Here is a 27,568-nt window from a genome sequence, read left to right as displayed (position 1 = left end):
AACCTTCCCACTGTCTTTATTTATAAAAAAAAACAAAACAAAAAAAAAACCTCTCCACTGTACCAATCCGCTCCTCTGGCTCTCTCCTTCCAATTCTTGCAGTCTCCATATGGACATCTGTCAGCGTGCCTCTCTGAACCTGTCTGATTCTTCAGTGAGGAAGCTGACGACAGGCTCAGAGAGGCATGCTGACAGTGGAGGCATTGCAGACCAGACAGGGACAGCCAAAGGGCTGGATGTGGCCCAGGGTCTGCAATTTGCCCAGGTCTGAATTAGGGTTTTGCCCTTCCATAATATAGTAATGTGTTGCTTTAATCACCTCACCCATAGACAGTACAGTGTTTTTTTTTTTTTTTAACAGCCCAATTCCAACTTAAGATTTTCCTGTGCAATACCATAGATCATATCAGTCTCATGCCTCAGGCAATGCTTAAGGCAGATTGGGTTTTTGTGCCAAGTGCCTGTTTGAACACCAGCTTGTATGGGGCCTTACTGTCTGTTTACATAGCCTTAGGCCTTCCCCTAGTAATTGATTACAATGAAGTTGATCCAGTAGCAATTGCAGAATTCTTGCACTCAGGTTGGGTTCACACTAGAGGTCGCAGCGGCTCACAGGAGGAGTTTCCATTCACCGTTTCACATCTGATTTCAGCCCGAATTTTGGGCTGAATTCAGACCTGAAATGACCCATAAACGCACAGGGCTCCTGGGCAATTCGCACCGGAGCCGCTGCGGAAATGTGTGGACCGGCTCCATAGAGAGCCAGTCACAATCTCCTGCTATGCGAATTGGATGCGGGAAAAACCCGCATCCAGTTTGCAATATTGTGAGATATTCAGTACATAAAAGCATTCTGCCTGTGACCGGTGCAATGCCTTTTCCATGATGTACTGAAAGCTATAGCAGGGGAGGTCCTACCAGTTCCTGTACCTGTAGAGCAGAAGTGTCAAACTCAATTTCACTGTGGGCCGCATCAGCATAATGGTTGTCCTTAAAGGGCTGGTTGTACAGTAAGACTATATAAATGTATGCAGGGCTTTTTTCCACAGAGAATAGGTGCAGGAACCATGCCCTTCACTGAACAGTAGGAGGATCTTAAAGGGGAAATAAATACCTGGGGTGCGTTGTGTATGGAGTTTCCGGGTGCACTACATACAGAGTTCAGGGGTGCACTACATACAGAGTGCAGAGTTCAGGGGTGCGCTGTGTGCACAGTTCAGGGGTGCACTACATACAGAGTGCAGAGTTCAGGGGTGCGCTGCGTGCAGAGTTCAGGGGTGCGCTGCGTGCAGAGTGCAGAGATCAGGGGTGCGCTGCGAACAGAGTGCAGAGATCAGGGGTGCGCTGCGTGCAGAGTGCAGAGATCAGGGGTGTGCTGCGAACAGAGTGCAGAGATCAGAGGTGCGCTGCGTGCAGAGATCAGGGGTGCGCTGCGTACAGAGTGCAGAGATCAGAGGTGCGCTGCGTACAGAGATCACGGGTGCGCTACGTACAGAGTGCAGAGATCAGGGGTGCGCTGCGTGCAGAGATCAGGGGTGTGCTGCGTACAGAGTGCAGAGATCAGAGGTGCGCGGCGTACAGAGTGCAGAGATCAGAGGTGCGCTGCGTGCAGAGTGCAGAGATCAAGGGTGCGCTACGTACAGAGTGCAAGGTTTAGGGTTTTGCTATGCATAGTGTTCAGGAATTCGCTCTCTGTTACAGGTTGTTCACATCTCACTTCCTTCTCTCCCCCTGGTTGCAAGGGCCATATAAAATGGCCTGAAGGGCCAGATTCAGTCTGCGGGCCTTGTGTTTGACACACATGATGTATAGTATAAAGGAAAAGCTGAATACGTGGGGGGGGGGATGTAGGCAGCCCAGAAAGACAATGCGCAGCTGGTGTTATGAATGTCATTCGTTCAGGTGTAATTAAAGCCCCGGGTGTTGCCATGGCTTAAGATGGCCATACACTGTTAGTTTTGTTTTTTTTTTTTTTTTTTTCCGTTCAACAAGATGGATGAAGGAATCGCCCTCACTGGGATATTGTATCCCGACAGCGACTCCCTATGCTATCAGAATACATTGATCAGCAACTGCAGTTGATTGGCTACAGCTGCTGAATGAGAGAAGTTTTCCAATATGTTCCTTCAACAGAAATCGATTAAACAATCAACTTCTGTCGAGCGAGGTTGACCACAAACATTTTGAGACTCAGCTGGTCCCTGTTAAACCGTCCAAATTTAGGTCAGTCTATGGGCAGATTTACTCTCAGTCATTCATGTTTTAAAAGCTCAGCGGTTGTTTTGTATTTACAGACAAAGGCCTCAGAATACTTCAAAGAGGAGCCAGAAGAACAGGGCAGATCTGCGGATGTGGATGAAGAATAAGCAAAGGGAGCGTCTGGCTGAATACAGGAAGAAATTGGAAGAACTGAGAGAGAGAGAACACAAGCCCTTCCAGCCGCAACACCATGCTGTATGTGAATTGTGATTTTTTTTCTCACTTGTTCTCCTCTACTTCTCTCTCTGGTGACCTAAGGAGGAGGAATGAGGGCTCATGCACACTGCAGCTCAAAGAAGCGGCTCCTACAGGCTTTTATTTTTTCTGCCTAGTGACTCCCCTTCATGTTAGCCAATGTGGGGGCATACTAGGGCTTTTTCAGGTATATGCTTCTACAGGCAGAAAAAACCCAACCAGCGTTAATTTCGTCAACGAAAACGTTTTCGGCATAATTTTGGTCAGAGGCTTTTTTACAGTGACGAAAACGAAACTAAAAGTACAGCACATTTTCGTCAACTGACGAAAATAGAATCCATTTTTGTTAAGGAACGAAAACGGAATGTTAATGGCAAGGAGTGACGTTTACCCTCATTAATTTACTGTATTTACTGTATTTATCAGCGTATAACACAGTAGGGGGCGGGGATCGGGCGGTCCGCCCCCGGATGCCACACATTGGGAGGTGGTCAAGCCAGTCGCCCCGCCTCTCCTGGCCCTTGGACAGCACAGCCAGCAAAGTCTATCATTAGGAAAAAATCATTGCCAGCCCCTTCTCCTATACTGCTCCTCCTCCTGTGTCACTCATTGTAAGCTGAAGCTTCTAACCTCAATAGCTTTGTTCTTGTTGGCCGCTCTCCTCCTCCTGCAAGTGTTGCTTTAGATTGGAGGAGGAGAGAGCGGTCACATGACCATCCATGAGTCTTCAGAGGAGCCATGTGATCGCCGGGTCCATGCAAGAACGAAGCTATGAGGTAAATTTAGAGACTTTGATTTACAATGAGAGTGACACGGGAGGAGCTGTGTATAAGAAAGGGCTGGCAGTGATTTATTCTTAACTCTAGAGTACACTGGCAGTGCTGTCCCAGGAGACTGGGGGTCTCCTGGGAATGCAGGGGGGGGAGGGGGGCTGAATGTGTATTGTGGGGGGCTTTGTATTGTGCAGAGGGAGGGGGCTTTGCTGTGTACTGTGGGGGGTTTTGTATTGTGTAGAGGGTGGGGGCTGTGCTGTGTATTGAGGGGGTTTTGTATTGTGTAGAGGGTGGGGGCTGTGCTGTGTACTGTGGGGGGCTGTGTATTGTGCAGAGAGGGGGGGGGGGGGCTGTGTACTGTGCACATTCAGTTTTAGTTGACTAAAATGATTATATTAGACTAAGATGTACTGGAGATTTTAGTCGACTAAAATACGATGACTAAAATGGGACTAAAACTAAAATGGCATTTTAGTCCTAAGACTAAAACTAAATCAAAATTTGCTGCCAAAATTAACACTGCACCCAACTCATGTTTCTGAGAGGAGCTAGTGCCCCAAAGAGCTCAAAGGAGCGAGAAAACGTTTGTTCCAGCTTTTTGTTTTGTTTATACAGTGGTTAAGAAAATACTATCTAGGAGGGTTTGTGAAAAAAAAAAAACTCTTATGTTCAAAAAAGCTTGAAAGAGCTCAATAAAAATACGCTAATGCGCACAAAAAATAACAAGCTTCTTCAAGCTTTTATAGGCAGAAATAAAAGCTCAAATGGCTGTAAAAAGCAGGGTTTTTTTTTTTTAGTTTTTTTTTTTATGTCTCTTCCGCTGATAAATCAGTTTTTCACTGCCTGGCAGTGGATGCTGGTGTTTTTATAAGAAGCCCTAGGCTAGCATACAACACATATAGGGGGTTATTTATGAAAGGCAAATCCACTTTGCACTACAAGTGCAAAGTGCACTTGAAATTGCAGTCGCTGTAGATCCGAGGGGGACATGCAAGGAAAATAAAAAACAGCATTTTAGCTTGCACACGATTGAATAATAAAATTGGCAGAGCTTCCCCTCATTTCAGATCTTCCCCTCAGATTTACAGCGACTGCACTTCCAAGTGCAATTTCAAGTGTACTTTGCATTTGTAGTGCAAAGTGGATTTGCCTTTTGTAAATAACCCCCATAGTGTGTTAAGCCTAGTACACACTAGTAGTTTCTTTTTCGTTCAACCCAGTAGAGCTGAACGAGAAAAAAAAAAAAACCTGACATTCAGGAGCCGCTGTACTAAAGCCCCGTACACACGATTGGAAAATCGTGCAAAAAATACTTCTTTCAAAGTGATCGTTAGTACACAGCTTTCGTCCAAAATTAACCGATGGGACAAATACGAAAATTTCCTTGTACAATACAAGATTGTACGATTTTCTTTTAATCAATACAGTTTTCGTCCAAAAATTACATCACTTCAGAATTTTTATTCGGTCATACGAGAAGTTACGCACTTTAGTAACCTCTTTGTTTTCGATATGAAGACTAGCATGCAAAAAAGTAAAAAATGGACGATTATTTGTCGGATAATTTCATTGTGTGTACTAGGCTTAACTATCCGACCTTAGTACAGCGATCTCCCCTGCTGTTCTATTGATACTGATAGGGGAACGCCTCCCCCGCCAGAACACTCCGGCCAGCACTCTCACCCATTGGCTGAGAGCGCTGATCGGGAGATGATCAGCAGACTTTTCGGTCATGCCCCTTTTGACAGAAGCTGGCCGAACCCACTGCAGTACACACATGTCGAATGTCGTTTGGCTTCTATTGAACCACCCATAAAGTTTTTCAAGCCTGATGTTTTTTCAGTTGTTAATAGCCCTATGCAAACTCCCTGCAGTCTTTAACCACTTGCCGACTGCTGGGCGTCCATGGACGTCCTGGGCTTTATGGTGGTATATCTGAATGATGCCTGAAGCTACAGGCATTATTCAGATATCGGTGTTTTCAGCTGGCGATTTCCTACACCGTAAGAATGATCTAGCGGTTGACCAGGCCCCCCCTCCTCCCGCTGCCCTCCAGTGCTTCTACCCACTCATCTCTGCGATCGGTGAGTCGGAGAATGGATCCGCCAGCCCCGGATGTCCACCATAGAGATTTCCGGTGGACCAGATGGTCGCCGAAGTCCCTATGATCCTCGGAGGCCGGGCGCGATGTTATGACGTCACGCCCAGCCTCTGCATTAAAAAAAAATGGAGATGCCTTGGTTGGGAAGCAGTGATCTTTTTTTTTTACATTTTTTTTATTTTAGGCTTCCCAGCCTAGAGGTGAGATGTGGGGTCTTATTGACCCTACATTTCACTGTAAGGAGGTCCTGTCATGCCATATTCCTATTACAAGGGATGTTTGTATTCCTTGTAATAGGAATTAAAGTGATCAAAACATTTTTTTTTTTTAAAGTGTCAAATTAGAAAATTTTAAGTAAAATTAACAGTAAAAAAAATATAAAAATTTAAAGTGCCCCTGTCTCCGTGAGCTCGCACGCAGAAGCGAACGCATATGTTAGTCCCGCCCGCATATGAAAACGGTGTTGAAACCACACATGTGAGGTGTCGCCGCGAACGTTAGAGCGAGAGCAATAATTCTAGCCCTGGACCTCCTCTGTAACTCAAAACAAGTAACCAGTAAAAATGTTAAAGCGTCGCCTATGGGGATTTTTAAGTACCGAAGTTTGGCGCCATTCCACAAGCTTGTGCAATTTTGAAGCGTGACACGTTGGGTATCTATTTACTTGGTGCAACTTCATCTTTCACATTATGCAAAAAAATTGGGCTAACTTTACTGTTTTGTTTTTTTTTAAAGCATGAAACTGTTTTTTTCCAAAAAAAAAAAAGTGTGAGATAAAAAGTTGCAATGACCGCCATTGTATTCTCTAGGGTCTCTGCTAAAAAAACACATATAATGTTTTGGGGTTCTATGTATATTTCTAGCAAAAAAATGATGATTTTTACATGTAGGAAAGAAATGTCAGAATTGGCCTGGTGGGCAAGTGGTTAAACATAAAAAGCATCAAATATCATATAACTATGTGATTGTGGCTGCCAAAGCATTAGGTCACAAGAAGAAACTATATTCTGTATATATAAAGTAGTGTTTACTCAGAATAATAATCAGGGTGAAATGCGAATCCCCTGTGGACTGACCATTCCCCACCTTATGTGAAGTGGAGGAGTGTATTAAAATGTGTCACTTCATCTACTTAACTACAGAGCAGCAACACAGCTGCTAGGTGGAGACCTATCCATTATTTATGACTTGGAACCCTTCACCAAGAAAAAACACTTTGGTAATAAAAGTTAATTGCTTTTATATTCAATGTTCAGTTTAGAGAGAACCTGTTACAAATGTTGATTTGTTTTAAGGTACAGACTCTGGGGTCCTGTTCTTATCTTTGCTTGCTGTGACGTCTATTGAAGAAATACTTAAAGATGTACAGTGCCTTGAAAAAGTATTCACACCCCTTGAAATTTTCCACATTTTGTCATGTTACAACCAAAAAACTTCAATGTATTTTATTGGGACTTTATGTGATAGGCCAACACAAAGTGGCACATAATTGTGAAGTGGAAGGAAAATGATAAATGGTTTTCAATTTTTTTTACAAATAAATATCTGAAAAGTGTGGTGTGCATTTGTGTTCAGCCCCCTTTACTCTGATAGCCCTAACTAAAATCTAGTGGAACCAATTGCCTTCAGAAGTCACCTAATTAGTAAATACAGTCCACCTGTGTGTAATGTAATCTCATTATAAATACAGCTGTTCTGTGAAGCCCTCAGAGGTTTGTTAGAGAACCTTAGTGAACAAACAGCATCATGAAGGCCAAGGAACACACCAGACAGGTCAGTGATAAAGTTGTGGAGAAGTTAGGTTATAAAAAAAATATCCCAAGCTTTGAACATCTCACGAAGCACTGTTCAATCAACCACCTGTAAATAGAAAGAGTATGGCACAACTGCAAACCTACCAAGACATGGCTGTCCGCCTAAACTGACAGGCTGGGCAAGAGCATTAATCAGAGAAGCAGCCAAGAGGCCCATGGTAACACGTGAGGAGCTTTAGAGATCCAAAGTTCAGGTGGGAGAATCTGTCCATAGGACAACTATTAGTCGTGCACGCCACAAATCTGGCCTTTATGGAAGAGTGGCAAGAAGAAAGCCGTTGTTGAAAGAAAGCCATATGAAGTTCCGTTTGCGAGAAGCCATGTGGGGGACACAACAAACGTGTGGAAGAAGGTGCTCTGGTCAGATGAGACTAAAAGTGAACTTTTTGGGCTAAAAGCAAAACACTATGTGTGGCGGAAAACTAACACTGCACATCACCCTGAACACACCATCCCCACCGTGAAACATGGTGGTGGCAGCATCATGTTGTGGGGATGCTTTTCTTCAGCAGGGACAGGGAAGCTGGTCAGAGTTGATGGGAAGATGGATGGAGCCAAATACAGGGCAATCTTAGAAGAAAACCTGTTAGAGTCTGCCAAAGACTTGAGAATGGGGTGGAGGTTCACCTTCCAGCAGGACAACGACCCTAAACATACAGCCAGAGCTACAATGGAATGATGGGTAGAGGTACAGTGAAACGACCGGGATGTATGACATGGTGAGAGTGTCTTGAACTAAGTCTATTTACACAGTTGTTTGTTCCTGTCCTCCGTTCTTCAGCCTCCCCATCTGACAGCCTTTGGAGATGTATCCACACTGTTAAAGTGACTCAATGCCTAAGCCTGCTCCTCTCGATTATCTCAGCTTCAATATAATTACTTCCCTGCTTCACCAGGTGTAATCTGTCTAGTTATTCAAAATCCAAAGGGACTGATCATAATCCATTTGTGGACAGCGATAACGATACCCTGTGCTTTTTGAGTACTTGGCAGCTAAGAACTCACCAATTCACCTAACACCACCCACATCTACACAGGTTTTTTGACTCACTATTTTTAGTCTACAACTAAGTTGCTCTGTAACTGCATCAGTATTATAATTTTGACTTCTGAGAATTGAGCTTTATACCACTATATAAGTCTGCAATTACAAGTGCTAATGTTTGACTAAAGTGATTATTTCAATTTGGGTACTGTGAATGTGGGTGTGAATGGTATGCGCAGCTGCGATTCCCCTTCTTTTTGACATATGACAACGTTTTCAATATAATAAAACTTATAGTTATATGCGTCTTAGGGTCGCTAGGACTGCATCTTTTTGGTTATACCATCTAGGTCATGGGTCTCAAATTGGCGGCCCTCCAGCTGTTGAGGAACTACAAGTCTCATCATGCCTCTGCCTGAGGGAGCCATGCTTGTAACTGTCAGCCTTGCAATGCATCATGGGACTTGTAGTTTTGCAACAGCTGGAGGGCCGCCAGTTTGAGACCCCTGATCTAGATGAAAGATTGATAAACTATATATATATATATATATATATATATATATATATATATATATAATTTTTTTTTTCTTACTTTAATTAATAATTAACGGTTGATCCAGGCAATCAATATATTTTTCTACAATTGAATGGTTTAGATCAAAGCATATTCATGTGTTAGAATGGCCCAGTCAAAGTCCAGACCTAAATCCAATTGAGAATCTGTGGCAAGATTGGAAAATTGCTGTTTAGATGCTCTCCATCCAATCTGACAGAGCTTGAGCTATTTTGCAAAGAAGAATGGGCAAAAATTTTGTCTAGATGTGCAAAGCTGGTAGAGACATCCCTAAAAAAAACTGGCAGCTGTAATTGCAGCGAAAGGTGGTTCTACAAAGTATTGACTCAGGGGGGCTGAGGACAAATGCACGCCACACTTTTCACATATTTATTTGAAAACCATTTATCATTTTCCTACCACTTTACAATTATGTGCCACTTTGTGTTGGTCTATCACATAACATTCTAATAAAATACATTTACGTTTTTTGGCTGTAACATGACAAAATGTGGAAAATTTCACGGGGTGTGAATAGTTTTTCAAGGCACCGTAAATTGCTTTTATTCTGTTTTTCTCTTGTATTAAACTTAAGTGTTTGTTCCTTTCAGAACACTTTAATGTCTTCTAAATCAATATGGCAAGCCCAGAGATTGAAAAATGAGAAAGACCGGTAAGTCAGACCTTCATTTACTCCATAATATAATGAAAAGAGGCCACCTTAGTATTACATCCGTGAATACAAAATCCCATAAGAAAAAAATATTTTAGACTAAAAAAATATCAGATTTTGCCGAGTTTAAAAGAATATATAGATCAACATTGATCCACATATTCTTTTAAACAAACATGTAAGAATATAGTATTGTATATCATTTTTAATACAGTTATTGCCTCCATACGTACCCGTAAAGATGATTTATTAGAAAAATATTATTTTTCTTTGGAACATCATTTACTCAGTACATTTAATTTATATAGCTCATGTGTCTCTAGGACACAATAGTCTGATGTCCCTAGACACATTGACACACATTCTAAGACATGTTAAAGTTTATGCCAGTTATTCTTCCAGTATAGACCTACAGAAGGAAATTCATGCATAGACAGAATTTACAAACCCATTGCAGATAGTGTAACTCTTGGAAGTTAAACCCTGGACCCCAGTGTTGCAAGACAATAGTGCCAACCTTAAGCCATGGTCCGCTTTCTTGTTTGGAGTAGTCTGTGCTGCCTGAAGACATTGCTTGGATTGTAGAATAAAGAAATCTGCTGATAAATAGTAAGAAAGGTTTGATTTTTTTCACCACACAAAAAGATGTTGGAAGCTGTGAAACAGATGTAATATAGGAATTCAGTGTGATAAATGACCCCCTTCTCCATCTGCTGGTTATAAAATGTTCTGACTTTAGATATGTTCTGGCTTTAGCTGGTTGTGGCCCACTTTGTAGTTTAGTAAAATGCTGGATGTGAACAAATTAGAACTACCTAGTAATATTTATAAGTAATACCAAGGTAGATTGTTGATGCAGGGAATAACCCATTACCTTATGGGATCAGGAAGGAAATATTTCCCTGTTGGAGCAAATTGGACCATGATTTATATAGGTTTTTGCCTTCTTCTGGGTGAACTGTAGGTTTGGGGTTCTGTGGATGCAGGCTTTTGTTAAATGTTTTTTTGTCAGTTGAAAAAAAAAAAATCAGGTGCAAATAGCGTGTGTGTGTATTATACGCCAATACTTCAATTTTAGCTGCCTCGGATTGGACAGGGAAGGGGCGGGACGAGTGCCCTCAGATTTCATACAGTGCGAATCTCCTGTTTAGTTGGCAGCCTCTGTAATAGGAAGTCCCATCTCCTGGGCCGCCATTGGACCACTGTTCTGTCTATCATAGGAGATTCTCACTGTATGTAATCTGTTGGTGCTTGTCCCGCCCCCCTCCCTGTCCTGTCTAGGCTGCAGATGGGCATCAATCAGGCTCTACTGATATAAACGAAAATGTAAAACGAGCTATGGGGGTACCTCATCCTATATATATATTACGTAAAAGCAGACCAACAGAGCGAACTATCATGGTACCAAAATGAGGAGTATACGCATAATAATTTTACAATAATTTTATTTATACAAAATTAGATAAAATATTTCCATAAAAACACATAGCTGTTCCCTTGCAGTTCATAAACACATATCGCTCAAATTTCTGTCTGTAAAGATGGTTGACGCATTACACATAGTCGCTTCCTCAGAACCATTTACATATGACATTATGATCAGGGAACCTTAAATAGGAAAACATGGGAGATAGTCATTATAGATAGGAACATGCGCTATAACATCCCAAGAAAATATGTTATACATAATGATTTATGTTGGTATTAATATATATAAAATCGCCCATATAGGGACATGTAACCGTATAACTTACGTGTTATAAACCAGAATACTTCAAACTATGGATAGAGGACGATGTGCCCCAGATTTGGGAGGAGTGAGTAGGCTCAAAGAAAATGCAGGAATCTCACCGGCATAGTCCCTCTATAGGATTAATAAATAATTTATGCCAATGTAGGTATAAGCCCACAACATATAGTTCTAAAGTATCAATATTTTAGGAAAAAATTAATTACTCAGCTGATGATAATAATAGTATACTCACTAGAGACTATATCATGTAGTGTGGCCAAGACCAATTAAGAGTTCCCACTCAAAGGAGAGATGTCCCTTCCTTGTATTACTATGGCAGTACCTATATGATCAATGGATAATCAATTAGAATAAAATAAATAAAATAAAATTCAAACTTGGATAGGGAGAGATGAGAAAATATACAAGCAAAATACCTGGGTGAACACAATCCGTGAGCCCATAGGCTCCCCACTAGGAAAGGAGCTTGATGTGCAAAGTGCTAGTTGTAAAGGGTCCACATAAATGCTGCTATTGAAATATATCTTGGGGGGGATATGATACGTTCCAGCTGAGCCAAAAAATATCACTAAGATGAAAAAGGAAAGGAAACCAGTCCATCAAGGTGAAATAAAAAATGATGCTGTCAACATAGGGATAGGGATCAAGATATCCTCTTATAAAAGAGCAGCTCAGACAGGACTTACCATTCCTATGTCTCACTCCTAGATAGCATACCGCTCACCTGACCAAACAGCCTACACTGTTTAAGTAGGCTGCTTGGCGCAAAACAGACTAAAAATCAAGACCCATCATTACAGACAGCTGGAACATGAGAATGAGGGAAAGTAGTTAACCCTCATCGTCCATTAAACGTCAGACAAGTAGTACAGCGCAAGCGTCATCCCTCCACCAGGCCGAGAACTAAAACCGAAACTATGCGCACAAGCGTCCGGACGGTCCCATACTGTTAATACGGCCAGTCACAAGCATAAAACAGGCTAAGCGCTGCACTTTACCAATGATCAATCCAAACCTCTACAAGCCTGAAATATATCCGGACCTGTAGAGGAGAATAGCGCATCTCCTAGGGGGTGAGGAAGGGGAGGATAGGGAAGGGGGGGAGGATAGGGAAGGGGGGGGGGAGGGATCCCCCTGCACTGAAGGCAATGGTGAGGCTGCTGCATTGATGGCACTTGTGATGCTGCAGATGGGCATTGATCAGGCTGCATTGATGGCAAGGGTGAGACTGTAAATGGGCACTGATCCTTATTTTACCTCAAAGTTCCTTATTTAAAATTTAAGTTTTTTTCCCTGAAACTTCCCTCTTAAAGTGAATGTGCGTGTTATATGCCGATATATACGGTATATACTTTAAATCTGAAAACTGTTGCAAGTTTAGTGGCAAATCTTTTGCAGATCTGTGTGAAACTGTTACTGATAGCTGTCACACAAAATCAGTTGTAAATGAGAAGCAATTTTCACTAGTTTTGCATTAAATCCCCCTGTGTATGCTGTAGCCTTGTATGTGTCTGATCCACATGGTAGCTGTAAACACTTCTTCTCTGAGGATGTCAGCAGTGTTTTCTGTGTGTTTTCAGGATGCTTCTGTCTGAGCACCACAGTCACCGGATATCAGATGCTATGAATCTCATGCAGGAGATGGTATCGGCTGCCCCTCAGATTTCAGCTGGGAGTACCAAACCCAGCAGGTCCCAGACATCTCTGTCCAGGCCGCGGACAGCACAGCCCTCCTCTACTGGGTGAGTTACTAGCAGGTCTTTTTAACCACCCTCCGCTCATGCTTATTGTAAATTACTGAGACATGTAAAGGAGTATATTATGTGATCTAAAGAAGTACTTTTCAGATCATTCACTGGCCTTATTCCATGAGTCACTTCAGCAAAAAGAGCCCTGCAGGAGGGATGGTTCATCTTCCAGTGTTGGCTGAATGCATGAGATATCTGTAAATAGGATTATACTTGCAATCATCATACAGTCAACTCTGGTGTTTTGCTGTTGCAGATCTCGCACTGCGGCTCACAGCTTGTCTACTGCCCATAATGAGAAAAGTCGGACAGCCTCCAGAGCTGGTGTACTACAGGCGAGGTCCATCTCTTCTCCTTTACGGACACAGACCCGAGGTAAGACGAAATGGGTTGTCAGGTGATGTGGTAGTGTTACACAGGGCTGCCAAAGTATCTCTGCACTTAAAAGATAAGTTCACCCACAATCTGCTTTACAGGTTCCTAATAAAAGAAAAAAAATGAATGCAAATATTTTCACCTGCAAAAAAAATGTGCATTTATTATTTTTTTTTAAAAAGGTGAACTTGTCCTTTAAAAGAAACCAGTGCTGAGAATACACATAAGCTGCTAGTGGTATACTCCCCTCTTGAAACTGCTAGTTTAAAGACAACTGTGCTAAGCCAAAGTATACTTGAGTCACTGGCCTGGAATAGGTAAGGCTGGCCATACATTATGCAAATTTCTTGTACAAATTTTTTTTACATGTACCAAAACCATATAGTATGAGTTCAAATCTAAAAACTTTCAATTTGTATGCAATCAGGCAGGCCTTTGCACTACATAGTTGAAGGTAAATCTAAAAGAAATTGAATAAGAAAATTGTATAATGTATGGTTTAGAGATCAGGAGTCTGACTTTGCTAGTTGCATGCTTGTTCCAGGTCAGTGACTCAAATTACTGAGGTGTGAGACAGCTAGGCAACTAGCATTTTCAGGACGAGGTGAGGATTGGTCTCCTCCATATTCATCTTTGTATTGGTTTCCTTTGATGAAAAGCTGCCACGTCCACCAAAACCAGTGCACGTGTGCAGAGGATATGTGCATTCTGATGCCTCACATCATGTTACCCTAAGTATGGAAGTAATAAGTAACATGTTGCTAAAGGTGGCGTTAGCCTTTAAGGACTTGCTTGCACTTGCGTCACCTTCTGAACAGCAATGCGCGTCTCAGCTGCCTATTTTTACGCAGATTGCAAGTACCCTCTCTATTTGTCCTGTTTACCATTATCAGTAAAATAAAATAAAATCGTACATTTTGGGTTGTCCCCAGAAAAGTAATAGAGGGGAAATGGGACATTAGACCTGGTGACCTGGGAGGCCCCAAGGGATTCCCCTAATTTGCAGGGATTTCCTCTCACTTCCTGTTTGGCTATGGGACAGGAAGTGAAGGGAAATCCTCCCAATAGAACATAGATGATAAAAAAAAAAAAAAATTCCTGTCAGGTTTTATAACCCTTCATTACTCTATCCAAATGTAAAAAAAAAAGTTTTCCCTATAGTTCTACTATAAGATAACATGGTGGCCAAATAGGGTAGTATACATGCCGAAAGCTTAGTGCGTTCTCAAGGGTTAAAACGGGCATTCAGGAGCTGACGAATCAGCTCACAGCTGCCTGTCAACTGCCCTCTGAAAAGGGATCCACAGCAGATTGCTTTTCAGAGGGAAATGCAACTGTAAACAAGTCCTTGAATGGCACAAAAAAATAGCTATCTGTCTCAAGAAATATTATATAGAATTCATTTTGGTACACTATTGCATGGCTGCGTAATTGTCAGTCAAACTATCACAGCGCTAAAAACTTAAAAATGGCCTGGACAGTAGGGAAGTTTAACATACGCCAAGTTCTTAATCAAAGGACCAGACAGCCAGAAACCCAGTATTGGAAGGAGACAAATAATGCAACTGCAGACCCATTCCTTCTGGAAATGCTCGTTTCCTGGCTGTCATGCTTCGCTGGTGAATTAGTGTGTGAGAGGAAAGTGAGAACTGGCTGCTAACCTCATCCTGTTTACATTGTGTGATGATGTGATTGGTCACAATGATCACGTAGTACAGAGCAACACTCTGGCTCTGTACCGCCTTCTGTGATCTGCACTATCCAGTGGACCATGCATTCACAGTGTATTGGTCATGCATGTGCACCACATAAAAAATAAAGCAGACTCCTGTCCTGGCAAGGTTGTCATCCATCTGGTTATGTACAACAGGCGGATGGCAAGCAGTTAAACAAAGACTATACCTACAATGCACTGAGGCTACCATTGCTGAGCTCCCCTTCTGAGAATAGTAGTTCTGTGGCTCTAATAATGATTCATTGGTCACTTACGTGAAAGAAGTAACACATTGGCCTGACCTCACAGTACATCATCAGCTCTGCTCTCTGGAGAAGGGAAAACTACTATTGGCTTACTGGAATTCAGCTTTAAAGTAGGAACTTCCACCTGCTTTATACCTTGGGGTGCATTACTTAGACTCTCTAGCCACCTCTCGGGGTCAGGTTTTTACACAAAGACTGCTGAATTCCAATTCTTCTGTCTGCTGAATGTTTTGACACAGGAACAGCGACATTTGTCCTTCCAAAGAGCGTGTCTGAACCCATACTCCGACCCCGCAGTGTGCCTAGCTACGCTGTCAATAGAAGATATGGTAAGAAGATCATATTGCTAAATTATTTATCTGAACACGTATAAAGGAAAGGAAACCAATGAGCATCCAGCTATATTTTTTCAATAGCAGTTAAAAAAATAAAATAAACAAAAGCAAGCAGCTGCTCCGGGACCCGTATGAGCAGCACCTTTACTAGCACAGCGTTGTAGTGCAGACTAAAATTCAATCACATTTACGTTTTACATCCTTGAGGCAATATCTGAATAATTAGCAGCGTTGTTGTTTATGCTAATATTTCTGATACTATAACATTATTCTGCAATTTGGATGCTCTGGATAAGCTAGAGAGTTATTTAACACAGCCTTAGGTTCACACTAGTGTGACTTGTCATGCGACTTTGGACACCTAAAGTCCTATGACAATCACATTACAAGTCGCAGCCCATTGATTTCAATGGCACCTGTTCCAATCTATGCAACTTAACCCCTTTACGCCGACCACTTGCAAATGTGCATTAATGGCATGAAGGGGTTATACCGTGGTGATGCCTGCAGCTGCAGTTGGCTCTTTAGTGATGACAACCGAAGCAGCTGAAAGCCGCTCGGCTGTTATCCTAAAGGAGCCGGAGGGCACGTTCCCCCCCTTCCGCCGCTCTTCTCGGGCCTCCCGTCCCACTGGGTGACCTGATCCATGATCCGGCACTTCCGCCGGCTAGGGTTAGACTGGAACGAAGCCGGAAACGGCTTTGATCGTGTCTCCTACATGAAAATCCCGGAAGCAACGTCACCACTACTGCCGATGGCGCCAATTTAAAAAAAATTACAATATTCAGAATCGCCGTTTTTGGCAATCTGAATACTTTTAAGTGCAACGGAGGGATTTGGGTTCTTTTAGACAGCCGATCCCTCCATAAAGAGTATCTGTCAGCACCTATTACTGTCACAAGGGATGTTTACACTCCTTGTGACAGCAATAAAAGTGATAAAATTTAATGTGAGGTATCGCCGTGATCGTCAGATTGAGAGCAATAATTCTAGCAAAAGACCTTCTCTGTAACGCTAACCAGTAACCGTTAAATTTTTTTAAAGCGTTGGCTATGGAAATTTTTAGGTACCGTGGTTTGTCACCATTCCACGAGTGTGCGCAATTTCAAAGCGTGACATTTTAGGTACCTTGGGGACAGAAAGTATTCAGACCCCCTTAAATTTTTCACTCTTTGTTATATTGCAGCCATTTGCTAAAATCATTTAAGTTCATTTTTTTTCCTCATTAATGTACACACAGCACCCCATATTGACAGAAAAACACAGAATTGTTGAAATTTTTGCAGATTTATTAAAAAAGAAAACCTGAAATATCACATGGTCCTAAGTATTCAGACCCTTTGCTCAGTATTTAGTAGAAGCAGCCTTTTGATCTAATACAGCCATGAGTCTTTTTGGGGAAGAGGCAACAAGTTTTTCACACCTGGATTTGGGGATCCTCTGCCATTCCTCCTTTGCAGATCCTCTCCAGTTCTGTCAGGTTGGATGGTAAATGTTGGTGGACAGCCATTTTTAGGTCTCTCCAGAGATGCTCAATTGGGTTTAAGTCAGGGCTCTGGCTGGGCCATTCAAGAACAGTCACGGAGTTCTTATGAAGCCACTCCTTCGTTATTTTAGCTGTGTGCTTAGGGTCATTGTCTTGTTGGAAGGTAAACCTTTGGCCCAGTCTGAGGTCCTGAGCACTCTGGAAAAGGTTTTCGTCCAGGATTTCCCTGTACTTGGCCGCATTCATCTTTCCCTCGATTACAACCAGTCGTCCTGTCCCTGCAGCTGAAAAACACCCCCACAGCATGATGCTGCCACCACCATGCTTCACTGTTGGGACTGTATTGGACAGGTGATGAGCAGTGCCTGGTTTTCTCCACACATACCACTTAGAATTAAGGCCAAAAAGTTCTATCTTGGTCTCATCAGACCAAAGAATCTTATTTCTCACCATCTTGGAGTCCTTCAGGTGTTTTTTAGCAAACTCCATGCAGGCTTTCATGGGTCTTGCACTGAGGAGAGGATTCCGTCTGGCCACTCTGCCATAAAGCCCAGATTGGTGGAGGGCTGCAGTGATGGTTGACTTTCTACAACTTTCTCCCTTCTCCTGACTGCATCTCTGGAGCTCAGCCACAGTGATCTTTGGGTTCTTCTTTACCTCTCTCACCAAGGCTCTTCTCCCCCGATAGCTCAGTTTGGCCGGACGGCCAGCTCTAGGAAGGGTTCTGGTCATCCCAAACGTCTTCCATGTAAGGATTATGGAGGCCACTGTGCTCTTAGGAACCTTAAGTGCAGCAGAAATTTTTTTTGTAACCTTGGCCAGATCTGTGCCTTGCCACAATTCTGTCTCTGAGCTCTTCAGGCAGTTCCTTTGACCTCATGATTGTCATTTGCTCTGACATGCACTGTGAGCTGTAAGGTCTTATATAGACAGGTGTGTGGCTTTCCTAATCAAGTCCAATCAGTATAATCAAACACAGCTGGACTCAAATGAAGGTGTAGAACCATCTCAAGGATGATCAGAAGAAATGGACAGCACCTGAGTTAAATATATGAGTGTCACAGCAAAGGGTCTGAATACTTAGGCCCATGTGATATTTCAGTTTTTCTTTTTTAATAAATCTGCAAAAATGTCAACAATTCTGAATTTTTCTTTCAATATGGGGTGCTGTGTGTACATTAATGAGGAAAAAAAATGAACTTAAATGATTTTAGGAAATGGCTGCAATATAACAAAGAGTAAAAAATTGAAGGGGGTCTGAATACTTTAATTTACTCGGCGTAACATCATCTTTCACATTATACAAAAAAATTGGGCTAGCTTTACTGTTTATTTTTTTTTTATTCATGAAAGTGTCTTTTTTTCCCCCAAAAATGCGTTTGAAAGACCGCTGCGCAAATACTGTGTGACATAAAATATTGCAACGATCACCATTTTATTCTCTAGGGTCTCTGCTAAAAAAAATATATATATATAATGTTTGGGGGTTCTAAGTAATTTTCTAGCAAAAAATAGGGATTTTAACTTGTAAGCAACAAATGTCAGAAATAGGCTTAGGCATGAAAGGGTTAAAGTCACAGAGACTTTGAAAAGTTTCCTGCATTACTTTGATGCGTCTTAAGTACCAGAGAGTGTAGTCACATGAAAGTCCTATCAGAGTTGCACAAGTGTGAACAGAGCCATACTCGCTCTGATTTTTGTATCACAATGTAAGGTGGATTTAGGTGGCTGAAATGCTGCCATGTCATAGAAAACAGAGATCAGCTGTGCACTTGATACATCCTAAATGGATAACACATCATCTGAATTTGTCGGCAGATTGATTAGTTTGTGGAAAATAGAGAGAGATGCAGACAACTGCTTTATGAATTGCACAATTCTCCACCAATAGGGTGAATCAAGAGAACTAGGATTCACCTGAATATATTGAACCTTGCCCGCTGCTTGATTAACAGTAAAAAAATGTTTTTCATATTCATTGAGACACACACAGGAAGTTTTTAAACCTTTGGGTTTCACTGTCGCCTACAGGAGGTATGAACACTGGAAAACCTCCTACTGTCAGCATGCCTTGTTTTTTTTGGCTAGTGTCTGAGGATGGACATCTTTTCTACTACTTTCCTATGTTAAGACTAACAGATTCCTTTTGTACAGCACAATACACAAGCAGAAAATTCATACACCATGGGTTATAGGCTTTTATCTTCAGGTGATTGGGCAATTGAAAAGAATAAGAGGACATGCCCCCTAGGCAACTCCCGTATAACCCACTCTGAGTCCTTAGTTTTGTGCTGATGTCTGAAGGTGATTGACCTTTTCTTCTTCACAGAAAAACTCACCCTTAGCTTGGCTAGTTTATTATATTTTTTTAAATGTTTTTATCTTGCAGTTCTTCAAGCTCTCACTGCCTTCTAATGCCAGTGTATCTTGATTGGTGCAACCTCTGTAAAATCTTGGGAGCCATACCCAGACCCCATGCCTCTAATGTTGCTTAGGGCATTGGATCCTGCGTGGGCACTCGCCTTGGCATTTGATGCAACACGTTGAGTTAGCTGCAGGTTGCTATATAGGCCCAGGGCTGTGATCCAGCACTTTGGAACCCAGTCCCTGAAGACCCCTTTGGGTGGTCGACGCCTGGACTTTAAAAACAGTCCAGTGTTGTGGATGGGTAAGACAAGGTCACCCTGTATCTCTGACCCTTATAGTAAAAAACAGGGCTAAGGTTTGAAATGTATTCTCCTCACATTGTTCAAATTTTCAAACTTGGCACTAAAATTCACCACACTCAGAGCTCAGTCTCAGATGGATGACGAGATGTTACATCATATGTTGGTGACATAAAATCTTTTCTTATTCCTTCTTTTGTTTTTTAAATGTTCTTGATACTGCTTTGCAACAAAATAGAGGCATGCTGCTATTAGGAGGAGTTATCCTTGGCTGGCCTACCGTTTTTTTGTTTGCCAGTGTCCAATTTTCACATAGCCTACAGTATAACCCAAAGTTTGCTATCCGTATGTAGGTGTGGGACCTCAACACTTCTTCAATTATACATAAAACCAACCTCATGTTTTTTTGGGTTAAAATAACATCTTTGCATCCTGCCATTGTAACTGAGGACCCTATTTTGTTTTGAGATGTTATGGTTTTATGTAACTAATGACTTTAGATATATCTTAGAGATGCTGTCTGTTTGCTGACCTTACCTTAACCCTGGGTACTAGTCACAGGTACAGTTATTACAAACAAGAAATACCACTGTTTACCCTTTACCTTCCATCAGATCCGACCCTACCAGGAGACCGCATCTCTCAGATCACTCGCCGGGGGATGCTCACTGGAAGAAACAGGACTAACGTCAATAGTAAAACTAAAAAATCCATTCTTAAAACCACAACAAAGCAGCTTAAACAACACCACCAAGGTAAAGGCTGAAAATGATAACTCAGGGAAATAAAATTCAATTTGATTGTGCAGTATTTCAATGTGAGTAAATGTATCCATCTGTATCTGTCTTCTTTTATTTAGATCTATCTCACTTTCTATTTCTGACTCTCCCGCTCTGGATCTATCTATCTTCCCACTCAGGAAGGTTTCGAGCACAAACCTATTCTTAACTCAACCACCACAGACCTACATTTTATCCTAATTACTGATGTGGATAGCTGTGAATAGACTGTAAAGCACTGCATACTATGTTGGTACTACATAAATGTTAAAATTAAAATAATATATGTTGGTCTTGTCACTTGTTGTATACAGATAGGAGCAGTAAGGCGACAAGTCCACAGTCGCCAGTACAGGAGGAATATGACCGGGATATAGTGAGCCCCTGGGAGCTTCCTGAGGAGATCCACAGAATATTATACAGCAGCAGAAACTCCATCTTCTCTGAGGTATATAACACTGCATATGAGTCTGTCCAGAGGCGTAGCTTGAAGCTTGTGGGCCCGATGCAAAAGTTGACCTGGGCCCACCACCCACTACCACCCACCACTTCCACCGCTTGTGCAGATACAACTACTGCACGCCAAGATACTCTTAAAGTGGCTTAGAGTTTCTCTTTACATTAGAGGACAGGGATCACCCCTGGAGAAGTAGAGGACAGGGACCCCTGGCAGGTCATTTGGCAGAGCTCCTTTCCCATTCCAGCACTGTAATCAGCCCCCCTCACAATACACAAGGCGGAAATCACATTCCTTTACACACAGTCTATCAGTTTTCACAGGGTGTATCTGGCTTTTATGTTGCCGTTCTGACCTGTGAAATTCTCTGGTCGGAACGGCAGTGTAGTTGCAGTAGGCAGATACACCCTATGCAGATCATGGCTGACTGGCTGTGTTGTAAAGGAATGTGATTTCAGCCCTGCGGAGGAGGAGCAGTATACTGGGAGTGTACTGGGAAAGAAGCTCAGCAGCGGAGCATAGCATCCGAGTGGAGGAGGTGGTCAGGGGGCTTGGCGGGGGAGTGTACTGGGAAAGAAGCTCAGCAGCGGAGCATAGCATCCGAGTGGAGGGGGTGGTCAGGGGGCTTGGCGGGGGCGCAACTTAGATCTGGAGCCCTGCGGCCCCTCAGGTGGTGTTAAGGGATTTGATTTAGCAATTTCTGAAGGTTTCTCTGTCAGTGTTGGCAGTTGTTAGGGGAAAGTCACTTCCTGGAGGTGTGTGTCTTTTCCCCAGTTTGTCAGGGAAGTGGGGTAAGTAGACATCCCCGGGTGGGGGGTACAGAGAATCCCAGCTAGTGACTAGAAGCCAGTGAGCGATGTCTTACCTCACCAGTGACATCGGTTCCATCGTGGCTACACTACGGCACTCTCCTCCTCTTAACTCGGTTACCATTCCATGTTGCCAGCACACAGCACAGACACTTCCCCATCCTGAGCTGTTCTCACCCCATGCTCCTCTCCATTCAGGAAATGTCTCACATCTTATCCCCAGACAATGAGAACAGAGGGGTGTGGACTGTGGAAGCCCAGTACTGGAGTGGGGCTGTTGGGCCCTAGGGCATATCGGAGCTGGACTTTGTGGAGGATATGATAATATGACAGGAAGGCTGCAGGGGCCCCCTGGAGCTAGGGGCGGGGTTGCGATTGTGACCCCTGCAACCCCTTATGCTATGCCCATGAGTCTGTCCTGGCTTCACTAGCTGGAGATGACGATTGCTGGCAAGTTTGAATAATGTCCTCATTTTACTTTGTTTTATATAATTTTTTACATAATTTTGATTTGATTTGCAAAATAAAATTAATAACATACAGTCTTCTGCCCACTAAACTGAATAATGTGCTATGAACTGTGTAGTGGTAGTTTATTGAGCTTCCTGTCTCAAGTGTAACTGCTTGCTCGTAACCGAGGTATGGGCAAACAGATACACAATCTTGCAGGACCGTGTCATTACACCCACTGATCATGAGTGCAATGCTTTACAGGTCTCTAAAAAAAAAAAAAAAAATTATAAATGCATATTTTTTAACGTGCAAAAAATGTGCATTTATTTTTTATTTTTGGTAAGGGTGAACTTCTCCTTTAAAGCCAGGAACCCGGAGTCCATGTATAGGGAAACCCTATCTTGCCTTATCTGCAACACTGAGCCATAATAATGTCTAGTCTTCATCCATCAGGTTGGGCATACGCCCAAATGGGTCTTTAGGGTTGAGGAACCATAGAATGGACCATGGCCCTGAACCTTTATAGCACCCTGCAGCTACCTTCACTGGTTGCACGTCATGCCAAGGTGAGCACCTGATGCAGTTTCCAGTACCAAAAGTAAACATCATGAAAACCGGATATCCAAATAAAATTGCTTATAGCAAAGGTGTGCCACATCCCAAATAGATATGGAAATGGAGGAACCCCCTAGGGGTGGGACTTTAAAGGCACTACCATAACAAAAAAATATAAAGAAGTATAAAGTTTATTGTACATGAAAAAAACACATAATAAATAAAGAATAAACACATATGGAAGGATGCATAGTATAGTACAAACGTTCAGCGGAAAGACATGATACACAATCCTAAACCCAACAACGTTTCAGAGATGGACTGTAGTCTCATTCATCAGGGGTTTTCATAGGGAGTACAGTGTATCATAGTAGCTAAGAAAGTACATTAACGCATCCAAACAATCTTTAAAAAAAGTGAGGAGTAATTAAGGCGAGGGGTCTCCCGCAAATACCACCCAACGGATAATGGTCAATGTAAATAAAAGAAGAAGCATAGAGGGAGGGGAGAAAAGAAATTTCTCCTTCCTCACACCCAACAGCCCCACTGGATTCCGAAGTTCAGGCCAGCAGCGGGCTGACACATGCACTGGGGCCCAAAAGACGTGGAGGATCTAGGTTATAGAGATGGTAAAGTTCACAGGCCGGTGGGAAGTGGGGGAAGGCTGCTAGGAGGTCTGGGAAGCGACAAGCTGCAAATTGTCGCAAAACACGACTTTCAGTCACAGAATCCCCCAGAAAGCATCCTACCCCTGGCCCTACCTTCGGAATCCAGTGGGGCTGTTGGGTGTGAGGAAGGGGATATTTCATTTCTCCCCTCCCTCTATGCTACTTCTTTTATTTACATTGACCATTATCCGGTGGATGGGATTTGCGGGAGACCCCTCGCCTTACTTATTCCTCACTTTTTTTAAAGATTGTTTGGATGCGTTAATGTACTTTCTTAGCCACTATGATACACTGTACTCCCTATGAAAACCCCTGATGAAGGAGACTACAGTCCATCTCTGAAACGTCATTGGGTTTAGGATTGTGTATCATGTCTTTCCGCTAAACGTTTGTACTATACTATGCATCCTTCCATATGTGTTTATTCTTTATTTATTATGTGTTTTTTAATGTAAAATAAACTTTATACTTCTTTATATTTTTTTGTTATGGTAGTGCCTTTAAAGTCCCACCCCCTAGGGGATTCCTCAATTTCCAAAGTAAACATCATAGTTCAGCCCCACAGTGTGGGGACTGGGTACCCAAGGTGCATAACAAGGATAACCAATCCGAGGACTACTAGGTAGCACAAGCCAATAAGAAGTCGGATGTTAATAGAAGAGTTAGACGAAGAAAACCCTAGTTGCGTCAAAATTTAAAAAAAATATTTGGCCAGAGGAAACCGGTCCATCACCTAAGGAAACTAGCAAAAAAACTGGAACCTTAGTGAGAGGGGTTTACATGTGTATGGTCAAGGTCTAGGGACTTCCCTAGCAAACGGTTTTGTCAGTGTCCAATCACCTAAAGGTAGCAGCATAATACCCATGGTCTATGAGTTGCAGTTCTGTGTCCTGTACTGTACTTTTACTATCTGAGGATTATTTTGGGGCAATTGGGAAAATATGCAAGACTCAGAAGAAAAGAGACCAAAGGGAACATACATTGGTGAAGACTAAAGTTTTTACCTATTGTATTTTTCAGCATAAGGGTACTCAAAGGTGGTGTTACACTTTAAAGTAGACCTCCAGTCTGTCCCTAATACAGGGAAGTGAGGGGAGAATTCTACAGACAGAGATTTATCACTCGCTCTCATCCCAACACCCATCTCTGCTGTGTTCACCTAGCCTACTAACATAATGTCATCTTTCTGCCTTGTAAGCAAGCTCCTATTCTCACCTGCAGACATCATAGGCTGTTGTACATTGGTTGTGTCCTGTCATGTGTCTGTGTTCTAATGCAGGGTTCAGTGGGTGATGGAGACAATTCCCACAATGCCAACCGGGACAACGCTTCCGATAGCACTGGCAGCATTCTCAGCAAGCTGGACTGGAAAGCAATTGAGGATCTGGTGGCCAGTGTGGGGAGTACGTAACTGCTGCATGCGCTGTGCCTAACAGTATCTATCACAGAATTGTAATAATAAAGGAGCTTGGCTAAGAAATGATTTGGTGTTTAATAGCAACATTATCGTTTTTATAAAAACTAGTGCTTTCTGTGAGAACACACCTTCTTTTTTTTAACTAAACTCCTACCCCCATCTGCAGTCTACATATGCTGGGGTTCTGATCTTTATGTGTGGCCATATCCCCTCCTTAGCATGGCTGAACCAGAGAAAAATAAAAGTTTGGCACCAATAATGCAATAGGAACTTCTTTATTTCAGTTCAGGTAAACTGCTGAAAACTCGTGGTGTAGCGAAGGGGAGGTTGTAGATACAAAAGGTCTTAGATCACATATTAACTGCTGCTCTGTTGAAAGGAAAAGGCCAGAAGGGGTTATTAGTTATTTGAGCAGTTTTTCACTATAGTTTTTCACTATAAGTAGTTTTAGAGCTTTAGAGCTCTTTAAAGTGACCATGTCATGATGAGTCATTTGTAAAGGAAGCCCAGCCTGTAAACAGGAGGCTATATATATATATATATATATATATATATATATATATATATATATATATATATATAAAATATGAAAAAAGTCTGGCGGATTGCTGCACTTGAAGTTTTATTTGTTCAATAAATTAAAAAATAATTGCATAATAAAGTGTTCAAAAAGATTTCCATTTCGGGCTCACATGCTTATGCCCTTCCTCAGATCAGAACACATCTAATATTTCAATCACATTCATGAGAATTTAATCACATATGGAATCAATTTTGTGGTTAATTACTCATTAGTATAATTGTATTCCTTCATGGGTTGCTTTTTTCAAAGCCACTGATCCAGAAATGGTTAATCAAACATACATCTCACTATTCCATCTGGAACATCACATTGTTAATCTGTCAAGAAAATTGTATAGATAAATATCATGAGCTAAGTATCCAAAGATAATAATATTATATAAAAAATTAATAATTCAAAAAAAGGAAAAAACACTCCTAATCATACAAATAAATACAGATCCAAATCTGTATTTAGTCCTTTCGGGGCAACAATATTAAGGGAATGTATCCAATGAACCTCACGGTTTCTTAAAATCAGCTCCTGCTCACCCCCTCTCCTATTTTTACTGATACCCTCCAACATACTTACCAATGGCTGGACAAAAATGTCTAGCCATTGGTAAGTGTGTTTGTCTCTGAGTATTTATGCCTAGCTATACGGTCTTTGACCTTTTGAGTTGTTTCTCCAATATAAAGTAACCCACATGGGCATTTTATGGCATAGATCACATATGATAATTGACAGGAATAATTTAATTGGAATATCAAAACCTTTATGTGGGTGTGATATACTCTTTCCTTTAATCATAGAATTACACTGAATACATGATAAACAGGGAAATGATCCCATATTTCGTGGTCTCAAAAAGTTAGTTTTAGGGGTAGGAGGAAAGTATTGATCTGATCTCACTAAACAGTCTCTCAATGTTCTACATTTTCTATATGAGGGTAACGGTGGGTTAGAGAATTCATCTATAGTGGGATCGTTTTCTCTAAATAAGCCCCAATGTTTTTTAATAATGTTAAAAGCACAATAAGAAAACGGATGGAATTGTGTTACAAAAGGAATTCTTTTAGTATGTCTATTACTAATCCTACTGCTATTCAAATTCAGACGTTCTCTTTTCACTGATGCTGCTGGATAAATTTCTACTAATTAGTTAAGTTTCTATTTCATTTAGTCTCTCTTCTCGATACCAAGATACATTCCTAAGCTGGAATCCTCTTAGAATAAATATTATTTGTACAATTAGGTGTACAGCATCTTCTGATCTGTAACATATTTCAGCGATCCTGTTTTTGTGAAAATAAGCACCTTAAGATGAAATGTTTTTTATTTTTTATATAACCTAATCCATTTTATTTGCAAGATTGTTTTATTTAAAGAGTTTTTAAATATGAGTTGTACATTCTGTTGTAATTTGAAAAAAAAAAATCTGTTAAATAAAATGAACAACGACATTAAAGCTTTTGTAATGACCGGAGAAAGAGTCATGTGCTCTCCTCCAAATACATACGGGGTGGGTGGGGTTGGAAATCTAAACTACGGGGCAAAGAAAAAAAAAAGTCTTAAATGGTGTATTATTACTAAACTTGGAACCTGGGGGGGCGCTATGTTACATTTAAAGTGGCTTTAAAACTGTGGGAACCTGGTGTTGAAAAATAGATGATGGTCTTCTGTTCACGTTGATGCCATTATTATGTTGATATGGTCTCTGTGGGACATCTGATTGGTAGGTGGGCAGCTTCCGCAAATGGGGGGTTACCAATATCACCTTGGGTTATGTAGGCTAAACTCTGATCTGGAGATTGAAGTGCCACACCAAAATGTTTGGGTTCTAAATAAAATGTATTCTAAATTTGAGTACAGCAGCCAATGTGTATTGGAGTTTGGCTGCTGTTTTCAACTGGCAGCTGAATGTCGCTATGTTGCAGTGTGAACACACATGTCCTAATAATCCCAGAGTGTCAACCCCACATTTTGTTAAAGTGGTTCTAAATGCTCCAGGTTTTTTACCTTAATGCATTCTATGCATTAAGGTAAAACACCTTTGGGGTGCAGCTCCTCCCCTTGCACAGACCCCCTTATAACTACCGAAGCCCCATCTTGATCTAGTGATGTGCATAAGAGCAGGTGCTCTCCAGGGTCTTTCTCTCATTGGATCACACA

General features: G+C 41.8%; 1 protein-coding gene across 8 annotated transcripts in view; it reads left to right on the top strand.

Annotated features, from left to right (window-relative positions):
* The window catches only part of CPLANE1 (ciliogenesis and planar polarity effector complex subunit 1), a 209,345-nt gene extending 182,481 nt beyond the window's left edge, over positions 1–26,864 (top strand). For 7 of the 8 annotated variants that reach the window (XM_073621364.1, XM_073621384.1, XM_073621422.1 and 4 more), the window contains 8 exons: positions 2,295–2,454; positions 9,292–9,353; positions 12,687–12,848; positions 13,111–13,229; positions 15,449–15,538; positions 20,311–20,451; positions 20,790–20,923; positions 24,697–26,864. In XM_073621364.1, coding sequence (XP_073477465.1) covers positions 2,295–2,454; positions 9,292–9,353; positions 12,687–12,848; positions 13,111–13,229; positions 15,449–15,538; positions 20,311–20,451; positions 20,790–20,923; positions 24,697–24,828 — 1,000 coding nt within the window. In that variant the 3' untranslated portion in view covers positions 24,829–26,864. The remainder of the gene's footprint in view (positions 1–2,294; positions 2,455–9,291; positions 9,354–12,686; positions 12,849–13,110; positions 13,230–15,448; positions 15,539–20,310; positions 20,452–20,789; positions 20,924–24,696) is intronic. The other variant, XM_073621414.1, reaches the window with a different exon arrangement.
* The last annotated feature ends 704 nt before the right edge of the window (positions 26,865–27,568 follow it).

This window comes from Aquarana catesbeiana, linkage group LG01 (genome assembly GCF_042186555.1).
Source record: "Aquarana catesbeiana isolate 2022-GZ linkage group LG01, ASM4218655v1, whole genome shotgun sequence".
Lineage (NCBI taxonomy): Eukaryota > Metazoa > Chordata > Amphibia > Anura > Ranidae > Aquarana > Aquarana catesbeiana.
Note: the sequence above shows the minus strand (reverse complement) of the source record. Positions and strands in the feature narration are given on the sequence as shown.